The sequence below is a fragment of the Microtus ochrogaster genome, chromosome 5 (genome assembly GCF_000317375.1).
Source record: "Microtus ochrogaster isolate Prairie Vole_2 chromosome 5, MicOch1.0, whole genome shotgun sequence".
In the NCBI taxonomy this organism is placed as follows: Eukaryota; Metazoa; Chordata; class Mammalia; order Rodentia; family Cricetidae; genus Microtus; species Microtus ochrogaster.
The window spans coordinates 56,488,840-56,511,890 of NC_022012.1; the positions used below are offsets into that span (position 1 = coordinate 56,488,840).

The 23,051-nt window shown below is 42.1% G+C and overlaps 1 protein-coding gene across 4 annotated transcripts in view; it reads left to right on the plus strand.

Moving 5' to 3' along the window:
* The window catches only part of Lca5 (LCA5, lebercilin), a 46,064-nt gene that overhangs the window by 4,373 nt on the left and 18,640 nt on the right, over positions 1-23,051 (plus strand). For 2 of the 4 annotated variants that reach the window (XM_026779309.1, XM_026779310.1), the window contains 3 exons: positions 12,278-12,361; positions 16,759-17,114; positions 20,229-20,758. In XM_026779309.1, the coding sequence (XP_026635110.1) occupies positions 16,916-17,114; positions 20,229-20,758 (729 nt within the window). In that variant the 5' untranslated portion in view covers positions 12,278-12,361; positions 16,759-16,915. Of the gene's footprint in view, positions 1-1,168; positions 1,361-1,513; positions 1,619-12,277; positions 12,362-16,758; positions 17,115-20,228; positions 20,759-23,051 lie in introns of those variants that run through there. The other 2 variants (XM_005347560.3, XM_026779311.1) reach the window with 2 other exon arrangements.

Sequence of the window (23,051 nt, forward strand, 5' to 3'; positions counted from 1 at the left end):
AAAAAAAAAATAGATGTTCTTCAAAACTTAACGTTATATGTTAACAACCTATCTATCCAGGACACAAAGAAATTGATAAATAGATTTAAAGCAATACCAACAGGAAGTTCCAGATTTTAATTGTCAAACTTTGTTATTTATCATATATTTAGATAGAAAACATAAAAATTGTGATGGTTCTATGGTTTGTGTGTGTGTGTTTTAAGACATGATCTTGCTACGTATACACCCAACGATGGAAGTTGGAGATACTCCTGAGTCCCACAAATGTTGGAATTTTAGGTATCTGTCACACATAACTTTTTAAAAGAATGGTATTTCATGAAAAACCTAACTTTTGGGAACGATGATCTTTCATGGGCACATATTTGTGTCCAAGAATTCGATTCTCTGCACATGGAGGCTGAAATCCAGACAGACACTAACAGTCTTCAGTCAGGAACTGCGTAGCCTTAAACCATCTGGATGACAAGGCACAGAGAGCTCCCAAGCCCCCGTGAAAAGATTATTTTCCTTTTAGCTTCTTTGCCTACCGCAATTAATGCTGTTTAGTGTGCACTGTCAACGTTAAAACGAAAATTTGCCATCCAGTTGCTCTTAGCTCAATGGCTGCACTTTGGAATATTCCTTAAAAAAAAAACTGTGCAAATGTGTTCTGATTATCCTTTATCTTCAAATTCGCTCCAGAACCTAAGAATCATGCTCAAATCATATTCACGACGCGTCCACGAAGGCCCAGATCCCGCGGCAGGAGCATCATCAATTTATTAAGTTCACACCCTCCTACAGATCAATTTCAACGGAGCCCGAAAAGTACATTATAATTTCTTTATAGTGAAACCCAAAATATTCAAAAAGAAATCAGGAAGTTTCCAAGGATTTTGTCCAGCAGCCAGTTTACACCGATCCGGTCCAGAGCCGGTGTCCTTCCTCGGGAAGGTTGGCATCCTTTCCGTCCGCCCTGGGCGCCGGGCTCAGGGCAGCAACTGTCCTCGCGGCTCGCAGCCCTCGGCTCTGCGGCCGACCAATGGCTGATGCCTTTCACCCGGTCATCCCGCCTTTTGGCGGTATACTAGCCAATAAGAATGGGCTCATGGAGTCAGCAGCCAATGGGAACTGGGAGAGGCGGAGGCCTAGCCTCCCGCGGTGCAAGCTGGGCCTCCGCTCCGTTGCCCAGGAGCCGAGGCCGCCGAGCCGCCGCCCACAGCCGAGGTCCCAAATAGTGATTGAGTTCAAACTCCCCAGTCGCAGCCGCAAGTCGGCAGCGTCCGTGTGTTCCTCGCCTCGGGCCGCAGCTGTCAGTCGGGCTCGGGGATCGGGTGGGTGATCCAGGCAGGAGCAGGCAGCGCCGGCTTGGAGGGTAAGGGGCGGGCCGAGGCCAAAGAAAAGGTCTGCGGCTGGGGGATGGACACGATGGGGATGGGGTGGGGTGGGGCGGGGCTGCTGATGCGGCACTGGGGCGGAGCAGAAGAAAGTTAGGAGAGTGGGGGTTTGTTAGCCCCGAAAAGCAAGAGGAAAGTGCGGTGCTGCCGGATCCAGAGTTACCAGAAAGAATTCTCTGGAGGCTGGTGGAGATCCGGACGGTGGGCATGGAGCCTTTCAGAGGCTCTGGAACAGGGTAGTATTATTATTACACTGTCTTTAAGTGGGCAAGGCACTTTTTCCCAGGCTGTGAATTACTTTTATTCATCCTTGAAGGATGGAATGAGACTAATAAAGGTAGTTAGCAAAACCTACCTGTTGACATAGCTGCGCTGGGTTGGGGTAGACGCTTTGCTCCGCGTGGCGTGAACAAGGGGACAGTGTTTCTCAGTGTGGAGGGCTGAGCCAGTTCACCTCACTTCGTGGGCTTGAAAAGTAATGGCATCTCTTGGTTACAAGCGGCAGTGTGCCCTCTCCACCCCCGAGAGGGAGGAGTGCTGTGAATAGCAGATTCCTGGCGAGGATTAATTTTATTGAGGTATTGTACCAATGTTTGGGTAAATGGGTGAGGGGTGTGGAGGAAGGTTTTATGAGAGTAGATTTTCTTTTCTGATTGATTTTGTGTCTTTTCTGTCACGGACCAGCCCCTCATCTCCACCCCGAAGTTTGAGGGTCCAAGCTCATCCATCACCCAAGTAGAGTACGCTTGACCACTATAATGTTTATTTATGCCCAATCGTGCATTTAGGATTAGATGTCTTTGGGGTCAAAAGTCGTCATTTAGTTCAGCAGTTAAGAGCACTGACTACTCTTCCAGAGGACTCAGGTTTGATGTCCAGCAGCCACATGACAGGTTGCAACTGTCTGTAACTCCAGTTCCAAGAAATCCAACGCTTTCTTCTGGTCTCCTTGGGCATCAGGATGCACATGGTGCACAGACATACGCTCAGGCAAAACACCCATACACATAGTAATGAATAAATCAGTAACAGGCATCGAGGAAAAAGGGAAATGGAGGTTTCATTTTGCCCGTGTATTCTTTTTGTTGTTGTTGTTGTTTGTTTGTTTGTTTTTCGAGACAGGGTTTCTTTGTGGCTTTGGAGCCTGTCCTGGAACTAGCTCTGTAGATCAGGCTGGTCTCGAACTCACAGAGATCCTCCTGCCTCTGCCTCCTGAGTGCTGGGATTAAAGGCGTGCGCCACCATGGCCTGGCCTGTATTATTCTTTGTAGTCTCTTAATGCACTTCTGTTTTATATTATCATTTACAGTATTTCATCCTGGGTTTGGTTGCATATTGATTACGGAGTCCATTCGGATGTGTGACAGGAAAGGGTAGTTTTCTTGGGGTCTTTAAGCTGATACATTGTCATTCAGATGTCAAAAATATGCTGATGCTGTCTCTTTAACACGACAGAACTAATTCCATAAGACTCACTAGAAGACTCAACCAGTCCCTTTCTGGTTCTCCTTTCTGTTGCCAACTCTGGAGGACACCCTCTTCTGCCCCCCACAACTTAATCTCCCCTTTTCCCCCATTCCATCCTTTTCTTGGCTAGCTCCTGCATTTCGGCTTCTACCATCTATAACTTATTAGCACACCCCAGTTTTGCATCTCTACAACTCCTATGTAGGCAGATTTAGGTATTTCCACTCAGATTAATCTGGTCACAGGCACCCTAAACTCAATATGTCTGGTAACTGAACGGTTACCTTTTCCTGACAAACCCCTTGCAACTGGGTGGTATCATTTGCATCCAGTTTTACAAGTCAAAAACTTGAAATTCATTCAGGTTCTTCTTATAGTCCACATTCAATCCTTCATCAGCTCTAGTTTATTTGATTTGCTAAGTATCTCTGGCATCAGTTTGAAGCCCTGTATCTCTAGTTATGCTACTGTAGCACAAATCTCCATTTCTTGGGTTAGGATGGACCTTTGTAAAGGTCATGTCTGAGGGCTTTAATCTCCCTGGGGATCCTTTGTTTCCATAAGAAGTCTTCCTGTGATTGCAGTCTCGCCATCACTTACTGGTGCTCACAGCCAGTGCATTCTCTTCCAACCAGATTGCCCAATATTAATATAATGTGAAGCACATTTATTTTCAGTAAGCATATAAAAATATAAGCAAGTAAAGCTAATTTTAAGATATGGTAACCTAGTAATCCAAAAATATTGTTTCAACACATAACCAATATAGAAAAGATTATTAAAGGTTTTTTTTTTGTTTTTTTGTGTGTGTGTGTAATAAATTTTCGAAAGCTCATGTGGTATGTATAAGAGTTTTGGTTACTATACAATGAGAATGACTTTCATTGCCCTCTCTTTTTTCCGCCTCACTTCCTTTAGACCTGTTCCTACCTATTTTCTACATATGTGATAACACGAAGTATCTGTCTTTCTGTGTGCAGCTTATTGAAATAACACCGAACAATCCAGTTCCATCCACTTTTCTGCAATATCATACTTGCAGGTGAATGCATTTCCGCTGTGTAATCTGCCTTATTTTCTTTATGACTTTTTCTGCTGGTGGACCTCTAGGCTGATCCGTATCATGGCTAAGAGAGTGGGGTAGTGGTAAACACCGAAGTCCCTCCGACATATTCCAGCTGTCATATATCTCAGTTCTGATGATCTGCATTTCACATGCTTTGTACTTTTTAAAATTTGAGGGTATGCTATGTTTTTGTTATTTGGCCCTTGATGACTTGGTATAGGGTCCAGGCTGCTGGGTTCTGGGGTTGAAAGCATGTGCCCAGCCCTTGCTAACCTTTTTATTTTTACAGGTGCTGCTGTTTTTCTTGGAAGAAGCCCTTCTTCACCAGCTTCCTGCTTTTAGTAACAGAATTTGCTGCTGCCCATCCAGTCTCTCCTCTCCCCCCAATTATACTGTGCTTAACCTCTAGTAATACCTGAAAACAGAAACCGAGCGTCGTCTCCTGTGGAAACACCCCCCAGTGCCCTGCTGGCACTAATCTTGGATCTCATTTCATCACCTGGACTTCCTTTTTCTCTCAGCAGCTGAATTCTTTTGCATTATTTTTCCTCCTGTTGGCTCAGAGTTCATTAATGTGAGAGAATGTGGTCTCTTCCTCATAAAACCTAACTTAGTGTACAATGCCTGACATTTGGTGGGTGTTGAACAAGTGTCTGATGAATGGATGAAACATTCGTGGTATTTTCATCTGACTGACTAAACTTTGGGAATATGTACTACAGTTATGCTTTCATTTGGCTATTTTAAAATGCTTGCTTGATTATTTATTTATTTATAAAAAGAAGCTGATTTTGCCAGAGGTGAGAAGGCTAGCACTTGCTATGGTCTGACTGATCATAATAAAATCATACTTAAAAATCCAATGTAGTTTAAAAGGTCTTAGTATTTTAAAGTTTTATTTTAGAAAAAGCATAGTTTGATATTTAAGGAAGAGAGGATTCTGTGAAACTAAAATAAGTTTTTTTATATGCAGAATCATGTAAATAGAACGAGGAAAGTATGGGTTTTCATTTTCTTTTTAATCTTTTGAAGTTGAATTTGCAGTTGTAGCGTGAAGGCAGCACTGTGGCTCTTCCCCCTCATCTCGTCATTCTTGAGAGATAGAGCTCCTTAATTCCCGTCGTCACTCTTAGTTTCTTTCAGGCTTTTCTTTTGTTCTGTTGCCTACCAGCAGCAGGAGTAACCAGGGAGCGATGTTTTATACACAGAAACTCAGCGCAGGCTTTTGTTGGGGGATTAGCAACACTTTGGTTTTATACACTTTGTTCATAGGCTCGCATGAGCCCGGTGATCACTGTGATAATAATGCCTGTGCACAGTGTCTCTGCAGATCTCAGCTGCTTTACAATCCATGAGACCTGGTCATAAGGAAGGCATTCCAGCACTGAAGGAGTCCTTGGCATGTTATCTCCTGACCAGTTAGGAATGTATAACCTGTACTGTTGGGGATTCTTGTTAAAGAAATTTACTTTCAGATACTAAATGAAATGTTTTGAAATTGATAGTTTCTTGGCATTGCTATAGTAGTGTTTTTGGCTATTGTTAGGAAGGTAACTATTAGAGATTGAATTAGCAAGACACACACACACATTGCTTTTAGCTGGCTTTTTATATAATAAACTACATAAACCACTCTACCCCACCCCTCATTGACAGCAGAAACAGATAAAACATCTGAAAACTGATTTATTCCTGATCACAATGACTAGTTTAAATGAGGATGAAACATACACAAAGAACATAAATCTTCAGGGTTCTGTTAAGTTATACATCTTTTTTTCTTTAATGTAAAAGAAAAAGAATATATTTCATACAATATATTCTGATTATGTTTTCCCCTTTTCCATTCTTTCCTTCCCTCCCATTCTCTCTCTCTCTTATAAGAAAATGAACAGGTATCTAATAATCATACGAAGTAAAATAAAGTCAGATAATCAAAATCATATAAAACAAACGAGAATAGGACAAAATGAATAGAAGATAAAGAGCCAATAAAAGCACAAGCAGCGCATAGCTGCAGAGACACCCACATTCACACACAGAGAAAGTGCATAAAAACAGAACAGGAAAAAAATAAGGTATACACAAAGACCCGTAAGACAAACAAACTAACCAAAAGTGCTGACAAAGCATAATGAGACAGAGGACTCCAGAATTGTCATCTGCTGCTGGGCATGGGGCCTGCCCTCCAAAGTGGTTTGTAGACACAGTGAAACTCTGTTGGAGAACTGAGGTTTCCTTTGCGAGCAGTTTTCAATTGGAGATAGCTTCTGGGCTAGGGATGGGGCTGTGTTCACTTACCCTGTCGGTGCTGGGACCCAGTCAGGCCCAGACCTGTTCAGGCCTGTACATGCTGCCACAGTCTCTATGAGTTCATCTATGCTTTGGTCCTGCTGGGTTTAGATGGTTTTGCTTCATTGTCCTCCGCCCCCTCTGCCTCCTCTTCCACAGTGTTCCCGGAGCCATAGGGTAGGGTGGGCTGGGGTAAGGGTATCTGATGGAGACATCCCGTTTCCAACTGAGTGTTCCAAGGTCTCCCACTCTCTGCACATTGTCTCTGGGTCTCTGTGTTTGTTCCCATCTCCTGCAGGAATAAGCTTCTCTGATGATGGCTGAGTGAGGTATTGCTCTGTGGGTAGCAGAATGCCATTAGGAGTCATTTTGTTGCTATGATTCTTTAAGTTATACATCTTTTTTTTTTTCTCTTTTAAGAGAAGCGGCAATCCATTCATTTAACAATACGTCTAAGCCAGCCGTGTGGGTCACACTTGTAACCGCACTGCTTGGGAGGCAGTAGTAGGGATGAAGGCATCGTTAGCTGCACAGTGAGTTTCTCATTAGCCTGGGCTACCCAACACCCTGTCTCCAAGCCAACAGTATTAGTCATGCACAAATTAAAGATGTAAATGCAGGTGAACTTTTCTTTGTGTAAAGCTTTATTAGATTACTCAGTTATTTCAAATAAAGCCATAAAAATTGCTGAAATAGAATAGTATTTCCACTGCTAATAGGCCTATATAGATGGTAAAACAGACCAGTAGACTAGAGTGACTGGGCCCACTGTAATAGACTTCATCTGAAGTGTTTTTGAGAAGGTGGTCGTTGTACTGAAGCCAGGGTGGGGGAGCTTCTGTTGGAAAGTTCTAGGTGGGGAATGAAGGCGGTGCAAGGTTTGGCAGGTGGGGAACACAGAAGGCTGTTTAGCCTGGGGAAGGGATGAGAGCTGTGCCTTGAGCAGGCTGGGGCAGGAAGCAGAGCACCAGATCTGGGGCAGGTTTGACTTTAAGGAATCTGATGGCCTTAGGAAGTCTTTGAAGTGGATTGAGCAGGGAGGCCCCACTGTGTAATCTCTGCTCTCGGCTGCTATTTCTGACTGCTGCATGAAGAATTAGCGTGGGAATGAAAGTAGCTTGTCAGCAGTGAGTGCAGCAGTCCAGCTGAGAGAATATGGTGATGCAGATGGGGCAGTAGGCCTACAGACAGAAGGAGCAGGCAGATCTACCCCAGGAAGGAGCAGGCAGATCTACCCCAGGAAGGAGCAGGCAGATCTACACCACAGTGTTTGGAGGTTAAACTGTCCGGTTTTGAAGACGACTTAGGGATGTACAGAGAGAAGGATCTAGGATGATCTTAGATTTGTAACTTGAGACATTTAGTAGAAAGGAGTCACCGTAATGAGATCAGCAAAATAGGAAAGAGTCAGGGTGTGATGAAGCCACTTTAATTTTGAACATGTGTGAGAAGTAGAAGTCCCGGGGTAGTGAGTAACGCTGCTGTGGGTGAATGCTGTAAAGATGAGTCACTCGCATTGGTTTGATAAAATGTTGATTGGCCAGTAGTCAGGCCGGAAGTATAGGTGGGGTACCAGACTAGGAGAGTTCTGGAAAGAAGAAAGGCAGAGAGCCACACAGAGGAAGCAAGACGAGAATGCCTTACTGAGAAAAGATACCAAGCCATGTGGCTAAACATAGACAAGAATTATGGGTTAATTTAAGTTGTAAGAGCTAGTTAATAATAAGCCTAAGCAAAGAGGCCAAACAGTTTATAATTAATTTAAGCCTCTGTGTGTTTCTTTGGACTGAACAACTGCAGGACCAGGCAGGACAGAAACTTCTGTCTACATAACTCCACCAATGCAATAGTTAGGTCAGAACAAATTAATAAATTCAGGTTTAATCTAAGCAAAACATTAGTGGGTGAGCCCAAGAAAAAGAAGCCACGAGGGGAAACCATGAGGGGACATCTATGGGACAGACTTTAAATACCTCTGGGGGTGGGACCACTGCTTAGCAGGCTTTATTTGGGCAGGGTCTGGAGAGGGCAGCTCCAGGGAACTTCTGCTTGGTATACTGAGGACAGGGTTTTGATTGGGGCCTCGAGCTGGAAAGTCCCATCACCAGATTATGATTATGCTCTGTCTAGGGCCACAACAGAACACCAGAAACCAAGATATTCCTATTTTATGATGCCTAAATAGTCTAACAAAAGCTCTCTCCTTACTTAAGGTCTATTCAGGCTCACAAAAACCAGTTAAAAAATATGTCTAACCTTCTTGCTTTTACTAAAATTGGTAAGTTGTAGTTAATTTGCTAAACTACTAGCAAGTTAACTGTCAGTTGCCTCATAAAGGATCAACATTTTTGATATGTTCAGTTTTAGCTTAAGTTAAGCTTAAACAACATTTGTCTAATTTAGATTAGCAATGCGAATTTGAAAGGACCTGTCGAATAGGAAGAGGGGATATTTGAGTCTGAAAGTCAGACTTAGAAATGACCTAAGTGGGGAGTCAAGATAAAGGGAAGAAAGCCATTGTGGCTGGAACACTGAGTGTTCAAGCATTTGGGCATCAGATAGAAAAGAGAATGCTTTTGAAAGGGGGCAGTATGCCATAGGTTCAGTGGAATGGCATAGAAATTAGCTGTTGGATTAGGATGATGACTGCTTATCTTAGTTAGGGTTACTATTGCTGCGAAGAAACACCATGACCATGGCAACTCTTATAAAGAAAATATTTAATTGTGGTGGCTCGCTTACGATTCAGAGGTTCCGTCCATTATCATCTTGGTGGGAGCATGGTGGTGTGCAGGCAGATGTGGTGCTGGAGAAATACAGCATCTTGCAGGTAACAGGAATGGAACCTAGATAGCTGTGCTAGCAGGCTAATTCTACACGGGGGGGAATTTTATTTTCCATAGAAGCTGAGATATTTTTAATAAGAGAATGACCATCACAAGTGACTCCCAGGCCACACTGAAAGTAAAAACCAGAGGAGCAGTGTTCCAAGAGTTCTAGAGAAAGTGACTTGACCTGGAATTCAGAACCTCTGAAAGTGTCAAGTATGAGGACAGAAAAGGACTTTGGGCTCCCCTTCCCTAAGCAGCACATAGAGCATTTCCTCTCTAACATAAATAGAGCATCCTCTCCCCAAGCTTTACCTAGAACTTCATACATAGAGCTTCTCCTTGCTAAACTGTACAGCCCTTTTAAGGATATGACCAGTATATGATTACTGGAACTAATAAAGATGACCCCATGAACTGGAAGATCTAGTGTGGTCAGGACTGATGGTGCCATTAGAACAGAAGTGTTCTCAGGTTAGAATGTAACCGGGTTACATCAGGGTAGGAAACACAAGGATAATGCCAGAAGAAGAATGGTGTGGATTCAGGCTATTGTTAGCATAAAAGCTGGTATTTGTTACACATGTAGTAACAATCATGCATTTTTAAAACTCTCAGCAAGAAAAAGCCAATTAAATGCTCTAAAATAAAAGGCCGTAAAATTAGCACATAGCTGAATGTTGAGGCCATTTTCTAAAATGAAGAGTGAGTTAAATCCTCATGGTTCAAAGATAGTAATTCAGGGAATAGTATACAGTAGCTCCTTTTGTTCTTTGGGAATATGTTCTTCAACCCTCATCAGATACCTGAAATTGAGGATAGTGAAAAACTCTGTACTATGTTTTTGCCTAGTTTATATGCCTAGGCTAAAATATACCTAATGAGCTAGTCATTATGAATAACACTATTAACTAGAACAATTACAAAATACTATAATAAAATTATGTAGATATCTTTTTCTTCAAGTATCTTGTATGATGGGTTTTAGTCTCTTTTTTTTTCTTTCTTTTTCTTTTTTGGGCTTGAGAGATGGCTCAGCAGTTAAGAGAGCACTGGTTGCTTTTCCAGAGGACTTAGGTTCAATTCCCAGCACTCACATGGCAGCTCACAGCTGTCTGTAACTCCAGTTCCAGGGAGTATCACACCCTTACACCAATGCACATCAAATAAAATTAAATAATTAAAACAAAAGAACTTTTCAACTTTTCCACTTAACAGCAGATTGGCATCTTTTTATATATCCAGAGTGCAACGTCACTGTTAGTTGGCCATTGCTAAATACAGTACAGGTTGCCTAAACATAAGCATTGTGGTTCAGTGGGGCTGACCTGATTACCAAGCCAGCCATTACACAAGTAGTGATCAGGTAGCATGTGCAGTGTGGATACTCTGTGTAGACAGGTGATTTACCCTGAAAGCTGCACAGAGTGGAATGACACAGACCTTTCTGTGGTGCTATGAACAGTGGCAATTTAGAAGTTGTGTGTTCTATCTGCAATCTCCCATTTAATAGTTTTGGACCCAGTTGACCATGGATGAAGGGAGACTAAGCATAAAAGTATAACCCTTTAAAATACTTGTTATGGGGAGTGGGTTGGATAATGGGGTGTAGGAAGTCCGTGTGGTTTAACTGAAAGTACTTGGGAGGAGGGAAGAATGCGCTTTTGTGTATTCTTCCCCTTTGCCAAGAATGGCTGATTGGCACCCTGATGGTCTAGATGGGTGAGGCCAGGGAGCTGCTTCTGGTATGCAGATAAAAAATAGAATGCATCTTCATCTTACATAATCAACTTTAACATTATTGACATTTAAATGGAAGGCAATTATTGATGTGATAGTAACTTACAACAGTTCTTCAGCACTTGCTCTGCAGACTCACTGTGTGGATGGCAGAGGAACAAATGAGGCTGGTAATTATTCTTGCTGTGTGTATGTGTGCATATGAGGGACCAGAGGTTGCCATTGTGTGTTCCTCAGTTGCTCTTTACCTTACTGTTTGAGAACCTGGAGCTCACCGTTTTGGCTATACTGACTGCCTAGTAGGCCTCAGGGATCCTCCTGCCTCTGCGCCTCCAGTGTTGGGATGTTGAAATGGTCCAAGAATGGTTCTGTGAGAGGAGAACTCTAAGTACTTGTGATAAAACTCCAAGAAAAAAAGACACGAGTATTGTGACCTCAGTTTCTTCAAAACACAGAATTGTTTTTGGAATGTGCTTTTGTGCTCCCCCCAGGTTTAGCAGATAGTGAGTTTACTTCGGATTATTTATTGCAATTTGCTATTGTGTCTGTGGCTTATGGAAAAAATGTTTTTACCACGTGCAGCTTGTCCTTGTGATTGTATACTTACGTGAGTCTTTTCACCCTCGGAGTATAAATTATCTGATGCTCTGAATAAAGCTGGCTATTGGATGAAGCTTTAGTTTGCCTCATTTTAGCCAGTTGGAGAGGTAGACACTGGGAATATTGGTATGTGCCACTGAAACCAGCTCTTAAAATGGGAGCTAGAACCCAAACTCAGGTCATAAGATTTTGCATGGAAAACCCTTTTCTGACTCAATCCTCTTTCCAGACTTGATTTGTGTTTTGTTTTTCTATTTTGCCATTAGAACTGTTGATTTCAGGTCCATTAATGAATTTTTAACAGCCTGAGATTGGCAGGCACTAATACATCAGACTAAGATCACAGTATTAGTGGAGATTTAGGTCAGCGGTCGAATATGTACTTAACATGTGCAAGGGCCAGCATTGTCTCCACTCCCCACTCTCCTGCTCCCTATACATTCAGAGGAGCAGTGGTCGCAGGAGAATGAAGATGTCTCCTTCACCACCTTGTTCTCACAGGTGCCACCTCGTGGTGACCTTCCATCTCTGTGCTTCTCTGGGATTTCTGAAGCAAACCTCAGACATGGCTTAATTTTATTTTGAAGTATTTGAACAAATGTCTTTAAAAGGTGAAGATTCATAAAGTTCATAACAAATACAAATGGCACGATTGCATTTCACCCAAAGCCCACAGTAATTCCTTAACATTAGTACACAATCCGCGTTTAAGTTTGCTCAGTTGTCTTACGTTCGCTTATAGAAGTTGTTTGAGTTACAGTAGAGATGGTGTGCACAGATTGCGATCTGTTGTTGTTGCTTTAGACTCACTACACAGGCAGCCTCTTCACAGTTTGTTCTCCTTGCAGTTTGTTCGTGGCAGTATTTTATTGTACAATTGACATAGCCTGCATTTCCCATAGATTGCACTGTATTTGGAGGCTTGGCCGGATTCAGACTGAACACCGGGCAGGAGGACAGATGACTTGAGAGTGTCCTGGCAGGAGGTGCGTATCTGCGTGTTTCTTTCCTGTGATGTTCTCACCATTAATGGTCATCGCTTTGTTTCCTGTTTTATTAGTGGTTGTAAAATGTCAGACTTCTAATCTTGATTTTAATATTTCCTTTTCCATTATTTGCTAAAAACGATTCTATAAAGAAATGTTTTATTTCTTGTTAGTTTGAGGGACAGTTTTGGCAGCATAGGCAAGGTAAATGCCTGGTTCCCCCGGAGTGTCTTGCAAAGGTTGTTTGGAGATTTATTTAGTGTCTCATGAATTTGTGGGCCAATATATTTCTTGTATTAAAAATTCCTTGCTTATATAATCTTTATAAATGATGAAAGTGTTCAGTCTTTGACCACTAAGAACTTCTTCAAGGTGGCACATAAGCCCTTTCAGAATCTCTCAGCATCATCTCATGACGTCTTTGCTTTCTAAAATACCCAAACCTCTGGATTCTTCAGTTCAGCTTATGTGCCTCCTTCAGACACGGTATGAGACAGCTGACAAGGCAGGGATATTTAGATACAATGTGTGGGTGTGTTGGCCTAGCTTTTTTCTTGTTTCTAGGATTTCTCAGTGGATATAGATATTAAATAGTTTTTAAAAAAAACTTAAAAGATAAAAGTTACAGTACATTCATGTTGATGCTTCTGTCTCGGATTTTGTACTTAAAAATGTTAGAGCTCAGCTGAGCAGTGGTGGCACACACATTTAATCCCAGCACTCAGGAGGCAGAGTCAGGCTGATCTCAGAGGTCAAGACCAACCTGGTCTACAGAGCAAGTCTCAGGGCAGCCAAGGCCACACAGAGAAACCCTGTCTAAAAAACAAAACAAAACAGAATGTTAGAGCTCATATAAGCAGATTTTTGTTTTTATTGGAAATTCCAGTGCCCAAGTAGTACAACAGCTTCCCACTTGCTTTGTCCCTGCTTACACGTGTTAGTCTGGGGGTAAGAGAACCAACAAAGATGGCCTGACCAGCCTTTCACATTGTTGTTATTTGATTTTGTAACATATTTAAAACATTTTACCATGTGTGTATGTGTGTGTATGTCTATGTGAGTGTGTGTGTGTGTGTATGTGTGTGTTTATATGTCTGTATGAGTGTGTATGTGTATGTGTATGAGTGTATGTGAGTGTGTGTGTATGTATATATGTGTGTGTGTGAATGTGTGTGAGTGTGTGTATGTGTGTGAGTGTGAATGTGTATGAGTGTATGTGAGTGTGTGTGTATATATGTGTGTGTATGTGTGTGAGTGTGTGTATGTGTGTGTGTGAATGTGTGTGTGAATGTGTGAGTGTGAGTGTATGTGAGTGTGTGTATGTATGTATATATGTGTGTGTGTGTGTGAATGTGTGAGTGTGTGGGGGGGGGGTGGAGGTGGGAGTGATCAGAGGACAACCTCACGTCAGCCCTTGCGCTCTACCCTTCAAGTTGTGTTTTAAAGTAATTTCAACTAGTTACTTTATGTTTTTGTCATTTTACCTCAGTTTGCCTCATGTATTTAATTTCTCCTGCTTTATAGGATTTGTTTTAAATATCTAAGTTCCCCCAAATCATCATTTCTAAAGCCCAGTTTGTAAACAGGTAAACAGAGGCAGTGTCCACTACTGACCCTGAATTCTGCCCCCCTTTCCCAGTAGCTCCTTTTCAGTAAGAAAACCACCTGCACATGTTGCTTTTAAACTTTAAACGCATTAAGACTAAATACACCTTTTCTCTCGTCACGCCAGTGACATTTTACGTGCTGTTACAGGGAGCCGTTGACCTCATAGAGCAGACTGTAGAACTCTGCTGGTGTGGCTGAGAGAGTTCCACTGCCCGGCCTACCCCTAGAGAACGCGCTTCTTTAAACATTTGCTTTAGCCTCGTACTTTTTTTTTTTTTAAAGTAAAAGGTTATATATTTTTCCTGTCATGTCACAAAATACCTGAAGCTGAGTACTTACAAAGAAGAAAGGTTTATTTGCTCACAATTTAGAGATTGGGAGCCCAAGATTGGGCAGCTGCTCTTCTTTGGTCCCCTGTGAGGACCTCATGGCAAATGATGGAAGCCCTTGGTGGTGGAGATCACACGGTGAGACAAGAAGCCGTGGAATTCAGGGGCTGGACCTGATCCATGGCCCCCACATGAATTTAAGGTCTCTGTTTTCTGTGGTAGAGAAGCTCTTGACCACCCCTTTATTGAGTTGGATCCCACCCCTTTATTCTACTTTGAGAATGAGCCTTGCCCACTTGTTCAGGCTGCTCTGGAATTCATGATCTTTCTGGTAGCTCAGATGACAGCTGTGGAATCCTGCTTGGTCTAGGCTTGGTTTTGTATAAACGACACACCATCTCAAGAACTCATCGTGGGAGACCAGAGTTAATTCCTCCCAAGGGTAATACTCTCCTGACCTAATTACTTTGTATAAATCTGGTCTCTTAAAGCCACCATCAACCTGAGCTTTGGGACAAAGCTTCCAAACTGTATTTATCTTGTACTGCAGACTTCCTGTGGTTTGCGTGCCGCTATCTGTTGGCGCTTTCCTCTGTACGCCATGACTTTACACATGCTGTTCATGCTAGGCCAGTGGTACACTTCTGTGTGACGCCCTCACTTCGTCCATTTCTTAGTATCTCCTAGATATTTTCCTAGGATATAGAGAGAGTCGCAATCATCCTCACTACCCCGGTAGCTTACAGTCTGTTAGAAGACCAGTGCCTTCCTGGTGGCATTCTGGTCATGTCATCTTGAGTATCAGTGACTGCCTTGTGCACACATCTTGTCATATATTAGGAAGCACTCTACTTTAACAGTAACTTTATCAATAAGGCCCCATCTTCATATATGAAGAGAGGAATTATTCTCATTATAGAAGTAGCCCTTTTCCATTGCATTAGCAAAACAAATGAGAGACGGGGGGAGGGGGGGAGGTGAATCTACAATTCATTTGCAGGCTCTGTTTGGGTGCTGATTCATTCCTTGCTTTTCAGATTGTTTTGAGTTCTTGAGTTTGGATGGGAAGAGTACTCAGTATTTCCACGTCTTTCCAAATGGATGTGTGCAGTTGAGATATGTGATGTGCACTAGTTAGAGGTTTCCTTGAACACAACAGTTTTATATGTTCCCAAGGATGTGTGTGGTATTGATTTTCCAGTCCTTTTCTTAATCTGTGATAAATTAGGCATTTGTTTATTTAGGTTACTTCTAGATTAAAAAGTTGCTTTGTAAACTGGGCATGGTAGCACACACTTTAATCCAGACTTGGGAGCACTGGGAGGCAGAGGCCAATGCCAGTGCATCTCTTAGTTTGAGAACATCCTGGCTAGCCAAGGTTACAGTGAGGCCCTGTCTCAGAAGCCAAAACAAGCACCCTCAACCCAAAAGCTGCATGAATACTACTACATGAAGCATTTTTACTTTTCCTCATATTTAGTTTTTTTGGGGGGACCCAGAAATGCAGTTATTAAATTACCTTCACAAGCACAGATAAAATAGGCATGATGTTTTTTGCCTGTAATCCAGCAGTTAAAGGTGGAAGCAGGAGGCTTGCCATGAGTTCAAGGCCATCTTTGGTTACAAACCTTTCCCAAAAATCCAATTTCTAGAAGCCATAAATAAATTAAATATAAAATTTCTCCTCTCAAAATCTCCTTATGGTATCTCTGGCCACATTGTTACTATAATGAAGCATCTTTGGTTATATAATAGCTTTAAAATGTGTGTTACCTTTTTGGGAATATTATCTATTTTTATCATTTAATTTTTACCTTGTTTTTAAGGGGTTCTATGAGGTACTTATGTGCCAAGGTCGATTTTTTTTCCATCAAATATGTTTTAAACTTTTAAAACATTCTTTTGTTTAACAGTTTTATAGTCAATCTTGGGAATTTTTCTTTTCTTTCTTTTTGTTTTTTGAGACAGAGTTTCTCTGTGTAGCCCTGATTGTCCTGGAAGTTACTCTGTATACCAGGCTGGTCTCAAACTCCAGAGATCCAACTGCCTCTGCTTTCTAAATCCTAGGATTGAAAGTATGTGCCAGCACCACCTGGCTAGTTATTTTTTCTTATTTGGGTTTGTTTGTTTGATTGGTTGGTTTTTGCCATACCCCACATAGGAAGATACTGGCAGTTTGATCATTATTGTCTTGTAAATTTTCAGGATTGCGTTTCTAATTCTCAGGATTAAAGACAAATCAAAATTAGTTGACCTTATTCAGAAGGAATGTTATTTTCTAGGTCATGACAAAGTATCTTATTTCAAATATGTATATTAATGTATAAAAGCATATATGATAGCTTCTTCCTTATCCTGGGTTGCTGTAGATTGTTTTGCCTTTAGTCACTCTTGTTTTGATTAGAGAAATGATTTCATGACCCTTCGATGAGTCCGTTTCTTTCTCTTTTCTCAACATAGGGAATAAAGTATAGCTGTGTCTACTGATGCGGACTGTAGACATATGGGGAAGAAAACAAGCTCGTAAATAGTACCAGAATACCAAGGCTACGAAAATACTCTTCCATATTTTCATGAATCTGTAAAATTATGTGACTGGAGGTCACTTTTCCCAACAATGGGGGAGAGAGCCAGAAGTCCAGATAGTGATCAAGAGAGAAAAGCTGGCAAGCACAGTTACTCTCGCTATTCCTCTGACTTTGGGTCCTCATCACAATCTTCTGGCCATTCATCACCTGTCAATCCGCTGCCTTGTCCAGCTACTAAGGGGAAGAATCCCAAAAGACAGTTTTCAGACAACCCGGTATATCACCAAGGTAAGTGTCTGCTGTGAATGCTCCCAGGCACCGGGACCTCTGGGGCAGCACGGCAAACCCCGTGTGAATGAAGCTTTTCTCCTGGGGTGTATGTTGCTGTGTGCACGAGTGGGCTGATCTCCCTTTCACGTGGGCTTTGTTTCCATAACTGTTGCATTGCTTACATGTATACATTGTTATATAGTAACATTGTTATGTCTGAATCACACAGAGAAATGTTCCAGAAGACTGCTCATTTTTCCTCTTTCTTGTGATCTCAGAAGCACTTACTGTAAAGGCAAAACCTGCAAAACAATTGTGCCTTCTGTGTCGTTTTTTACAGTCACTGAAAGCAGGGACATAAACTGGTCATGAGGCATTTTCATTGACCGCGCTGTTTACCTTAGGTGGTTAGCACAGTGCTCTCTGGAAACACGCAACTTAGGCTAGGGATGCCTTAGGACCCTGGATCACCGTTCAGTTTGTTTGCCTTTCACTGACTCAAAGGAGACCAGATTATTATCAAACACAATTTTATTATTAGATATTACTACTCTGGAGCATGCAGAGCTACGCACTGTTATATAAATCTCTTCATTTTAATAAATCTCTGGGTCCGGAAAATCCCACTTCATGGAGCAACAGAATGCACAACGTCTCTAGTCTATAAAAGTGATGTAGAACAGTACGTTACGTCAGGCGAGGTAATCATGACACATTGATCCATGTACCAAGTTATGACAACACTGCAGATTATTGAGACTTGCTGCTGCCAGCTAGGGAGCAGGAAGTTGGGGGCTAAGAAGAAAACAGAAACCATATAATGAAATACCCACATCTGATGGTAACAGACCATATTTATTATTTTTGTAGGTGACAGCTGTTGGACTGTTTAAGAAAGGGTGTAATTAAATTTGCATTAATAATTGCTTTCAAAAGTAATGTTTACACATTAAAAACTACAAAGAGGTGTCTTAGCAACAGATAAAAGGGATTTGTTCCTCACGCCTGATGATGTGAGTTTGACCCAGGAACCATGGAGGAAGGAGAAACCCAACTCCATGAACTCCAACTCTGCCCTTTGATCTACAAATGTGCACACGTCCCCTGAAATATAATAATAATAATGAAGAAAATGGCAAAGAATGAGTATCCTCATGAGAGCAACTTTTTTATGCACCCAGACCAGTGTCTCAGGATGTCCATCTGTTGACCTCTGAGTGCGTCTCTTGTTTGATTGCCATTCCTCTTTGACTTCTTTTTGTTTCTTTCTTTTTTTTTCTCTTTCTACATATCATCTTGATTTTTAACTTTCCTCTGAATCTGGTTCTTACAATTAGTTGGGAGCATGGTCTCAAGTTTCTATATAACACACATCTCTCGTCAAGTTGAACCTTAGAAAATGCCTTGTATTCTTAAGGATAATTTACATATGTAGGGTATTGTTGGCAAGAAGTGTGTTAATTTTCTGTTCCTCTCCCGGAAACTCCCCATTAAGGAGTTGGAACTGTGTGAGCCTTACCTTATTTGAGAAGATTGCTGAGAATCAGATCAGTGAAAAACAGTTCCAGCAGCAGTCAGAAAATCTCCCCTCTGCCTTGCCTGGCTTTCTGCTCTGTGATGCTTTCAATTGAAGTCTGAGGTCACTTGTCTACCCTAGTCCAAGCAACAGGACCCAATGAATTAATTTCCTGTCTTAGTTACTGTTCTATTGCTAAGGAGACACTATGACCACACAATCTTATAAAAGAAAACATATAATGGGGACTTGCTTCCAGTTTTAGAGGATTAGACAATGATTATCATGGCAGGGAGTACGGTGGCAGGCAGGCAGGGAGAGGTAAAGCACTAGAGACTGGGTCTGGTGACACACCTCCTCCAACAAGGCCACCCCTCCCTATACTTCCCAAACAGTTCTGCTAACTGGGGACCAAGCTTTCAAAGATGTGAGCTTGGGGACCGTTTTGGTAAGACCACCACACTCCTGCTCCTGATACCAGCTGCTGTCATGGTTCCTGTTCTTTTACTGTGATGAGATAGCATGACCAAAGCAACTGTCATGGGAGAAAGCATTTGACTGGGGGCTTGCTTACAGTTTCAGAGGGTTAGCCTCTTATCATGGCAGGACTGTGGTGGAACTTAGGCAGGCATGGTGCTGGAGAAGTTAACAGAGAGCTTTACCTTCTGATCCATGGGCAGCAGGCAGAGAATGAGATGGCCTGAGGTGGGCTTTTGACTTGGAGGTAGTTTGTTTGTTTTTGTATTTTAACCTTTTGATAAGCTTTTAAATCCTTCTTTTAAAGAGTAGGTGTATATATATCCTGAGGCTTAAACTCAATAAATTTTAATGAAAACACTTTAAAAATTTTGAGAAATGTTGTAACTTAATGTGTATACTTTAAGAATTTTATGTGCTTTAAAATTACAATTATTTATATGTCTGTATGTCTTTGTGTATGCTTCTCTGTGTGTGTCTTGTGTATGTGTCTGTGGAGGGTGGAGGACAACCTTGGCTGTCATCTCTCTAGACCTATCTACTGTGGATTTTGAGACAGTAACTTCTGCATTTGTAGCTTGCCCAAGTAGACTAGACTGGCTGGCCTATGTGAGCCACTGGGATCTTTCTGTTCTCATGCTCACAGTACTGGGGTTTCAAGCTCACATCACCACACCTGACTTTACAGTGGCTAGCTTTTTTTATGTGGATTGTGGAGACCAACTTGGGTCCTTGTGCTTGTATGACAAACACTTTGTAGATTACCCCAAAACCTCCTAAGAGAAACGTATCAAGACCTTAAAGAAACCCTGGTATTTAATTTTTGTATAGTCCTGGAACTTGCTGTATATACCAGGCTGGTCTTGAACTCAGAGATCCCAAATGCCTCTCAAATGCTGTTGTTAAAGGCACGTGCCACCACACCTAGCCTGTAAAATCTTTTTTTGAGACAGGGTTTCTCTGTAGCTTTGGAAGCCTGTCCTGGAACTCACTCTGTAGACCAGTCTGGCCTAAAACTCAGAGAGATCTTTGCCTCCCGAGTGCTAGGGTTAAAGGCTGTTGTTGCTGCACTTGCTCTGGATGGATGAATAGTAACGTGGGTGTGGCCTTCACTCACATTATCACCGTTTCGTTTTTAGCCCTTAGGAAAATTAGCCCTAAGGCTGTACCCAGCAAAAAGGGCACCCGAGTGGGATTCCGGTCCCAAAGCCTCAACAGAGAGACGCTTCGGAGAGATCCGGATATCGTGACAAAGCGGGTCCTTTCTGCGAGGCTTCTGAAAATCAACGAGCTGCAGAACGAAGTGTCTGAACTGCAGGTCAAGCTATCCCAGCTGCTCAAAGAAAACAAGGCTTTGAAAAGTCTCCAGTTTCGTCAGGAGAAGGCGTTGAATAAGTTTGAAGATGCAGAGAGTGAAATCTCTCAGCTTATACAGCGTCATAACAATGAGATCACTGCGCTCAAGGAACGCCTGAGAAAATCTCAGGAGAAAGAACGGGCGACAGAGAAAAGGGTGAAAGACACAGAAGGCGAACTATTTAGGACCAAGTTTTCCTTACAGAAACTGAAAAAGATCTCCGAGGCTAGACACCTCCCAGAACGAGATGATCTGGCCAAGAAACTGGTTACGGCCGAGTTAAAATTGGATGACACCGAGAGAAAAATTAAGGTAAAATTGTCCGCCTCCATGCTGTTCTGTGGTTGGTGCTCACAGGACATTTTGGGGGCTCTGATTAAGCAGCCCATTGCACTTTGGCCTTCTCTTAGACCTGAAAGTGAATTTTAATACTATTTTTCTGAGCTAGAAATCAAAGACAGAGCCAGGCTTGTGGTGCAGGCTTTTAGCCCTAACATTCAAAGTGCCAGGGCATCTTGGTGAGTGTGAGACCAGCCTGGCCTACTTTCTAGACCAGCCAGTGCTTCATAGTGATACTCTCGTCTCAAACAACAACAAAACCACAAAAGAAATTAAAGGCAATTAAGAATGCACATATTCCAGGCTTAGTCTATAAAGGACTTGTTCTACAAACATGAGGACCCGAGCTCCACCCCAAGACTTATATAAAAATGGCTGGGTGTGGGAGGTGGCCTGTGCACTTGTAATTTCAGTGCGGGGAGGGGAGGTGCAGATAGGCAAGTCCATGGGGCTCACCGAGCAGCTAGCCTGGTCTACTTGGTGAGATCCAGGTACCAGTGAAAGACCAAGGTGGACAGCTGCTAGGAGCAAACCCAAGGTTGTTCTCTGGCCTCCAAACATACACATACGTGTATGCATACCTTCATTTACACAAAAGATGACATATTGAAGAGCTAGATAGCAAGGCTTGTATACATTATTAGTAAGCCATATGCTGATGGAGAAATTTGAATCTTAGTAATTTCTGGAAACATTGTGTCTGGCTGTTTGTCTTTGATGTGTAGTTACCTACCCTGTACAAAACTCCCCTTCCCACGAAACTAGAAATTCACAAGAGAGAACAATCATAAAGGGGTAAAAAGAAGGTCTTGGGATATCATGATAAAGAAGCAAAGCAGGAAGGGGACTGTCAGGGGGCAAAGAATCACATGGCTTAAGAGACATGGGAGACAGTGGAGTAGGGGAGCAAATGAGAAGGAAGTAGGGTGGCCCATAAATGAAATGGTTTTAGGGAACCTGTTTGGGGCCCTTTGTATAAGAACAACAGTCTGTGTGAGGGTGGGGTGAGGCAGAGATAGGCCTGATGTGGTGGCATATGCTTGTAATCTGTACATTGGGGAAGCTGAGGAAGAACTGTGAGTTCAAAGCCAGCCTTGACTATATAACAAAACTCTCTCTCTGGAAAATAAGGGTACTGGCTTCTTTCTATTTTGAGATCATTATAGATGCAGATGCATTAATAAGAAAATGACACAGAAAGATCCTATATTCTCTTTACCTGGTTTTTCCCCATATTTTATAATCGTCACATAATATTAGTGTCAGGGAGTTGGTTCTAATACAGTGAAACGATCCAGCAAACTCCTCAGCTTTCCCAGGCTTTTATCTGTGCTCATGTGTATTGTGATATACTGTTTAATTACATGCATGGCTTTTGTGACCATGATCCTTCCCTCTAACCTGAGACATTCTCTGATGGGCATCTCTCTAATTCTGTAATTTCAAAGATGCTGTGTAACTAGAGTTGCTTACTGTATAGGCTTAATGGTGACATACATCACTTACAAACTAATGGCAGTTGTTGAATGAATCAACAGCTTTTGATTTCAGAGTGGTACTTGGCAGTGTGGTCACAGAGGATCATAGTATAGCCACTTGGAGGATAGTGCCCTTTAGTTTTTGGACTAGCAGGTAAAGCTGCTGAGACCATTCATGCATAGAATTTCTGTATGGACGTGACTTTTGTTTCTCTGGGATGTTTCTTTTGAGGAATCAGTAACAAAAATGTGTATATTTAAGGTGTATAGCTCAAAGTTTTATAAATACTTATGTTTTATATTTTATAGTTAAACCCGTGGTTCATTTTGAGTTTTTTTTCCCCCCCAAGTATTGGGTCTCAGTTACTCAGGTGCCATGAGAAAAGGTGACTCTTCCTCCATCACATCATCTTTTTAAAAAAATCAGTTGGACATATTTTTTGAGGGCTTCTTTCTAGCTGTCTAATCTGTCTTGCTGACTTAAGTCTCTCCTGTTCCCAAATACTCTTGATCCTTAACACAGAGTGACAGTGGTTTCTTACAAGCTTCTGAAATTCTTTTTAATCTGCATTAGATCTTCTGCCTGGTTTTAAAAGATTTAGTTTATTTTTACATGTGTATTATCTGATTTGGATGCTAGGAACCCAACTCGGGTTTTTTTGGAAGAGCAGCAAGCCCTTTTAACTGCTAAAGCATCACTCCGGGCCCTCCATGTGTCATTAAAAGGCGTGCGTGCGTGCGTGCGTGTGTGTATGTGTGTGTGTGTGTGTAAACAGATCCTAGGGCAT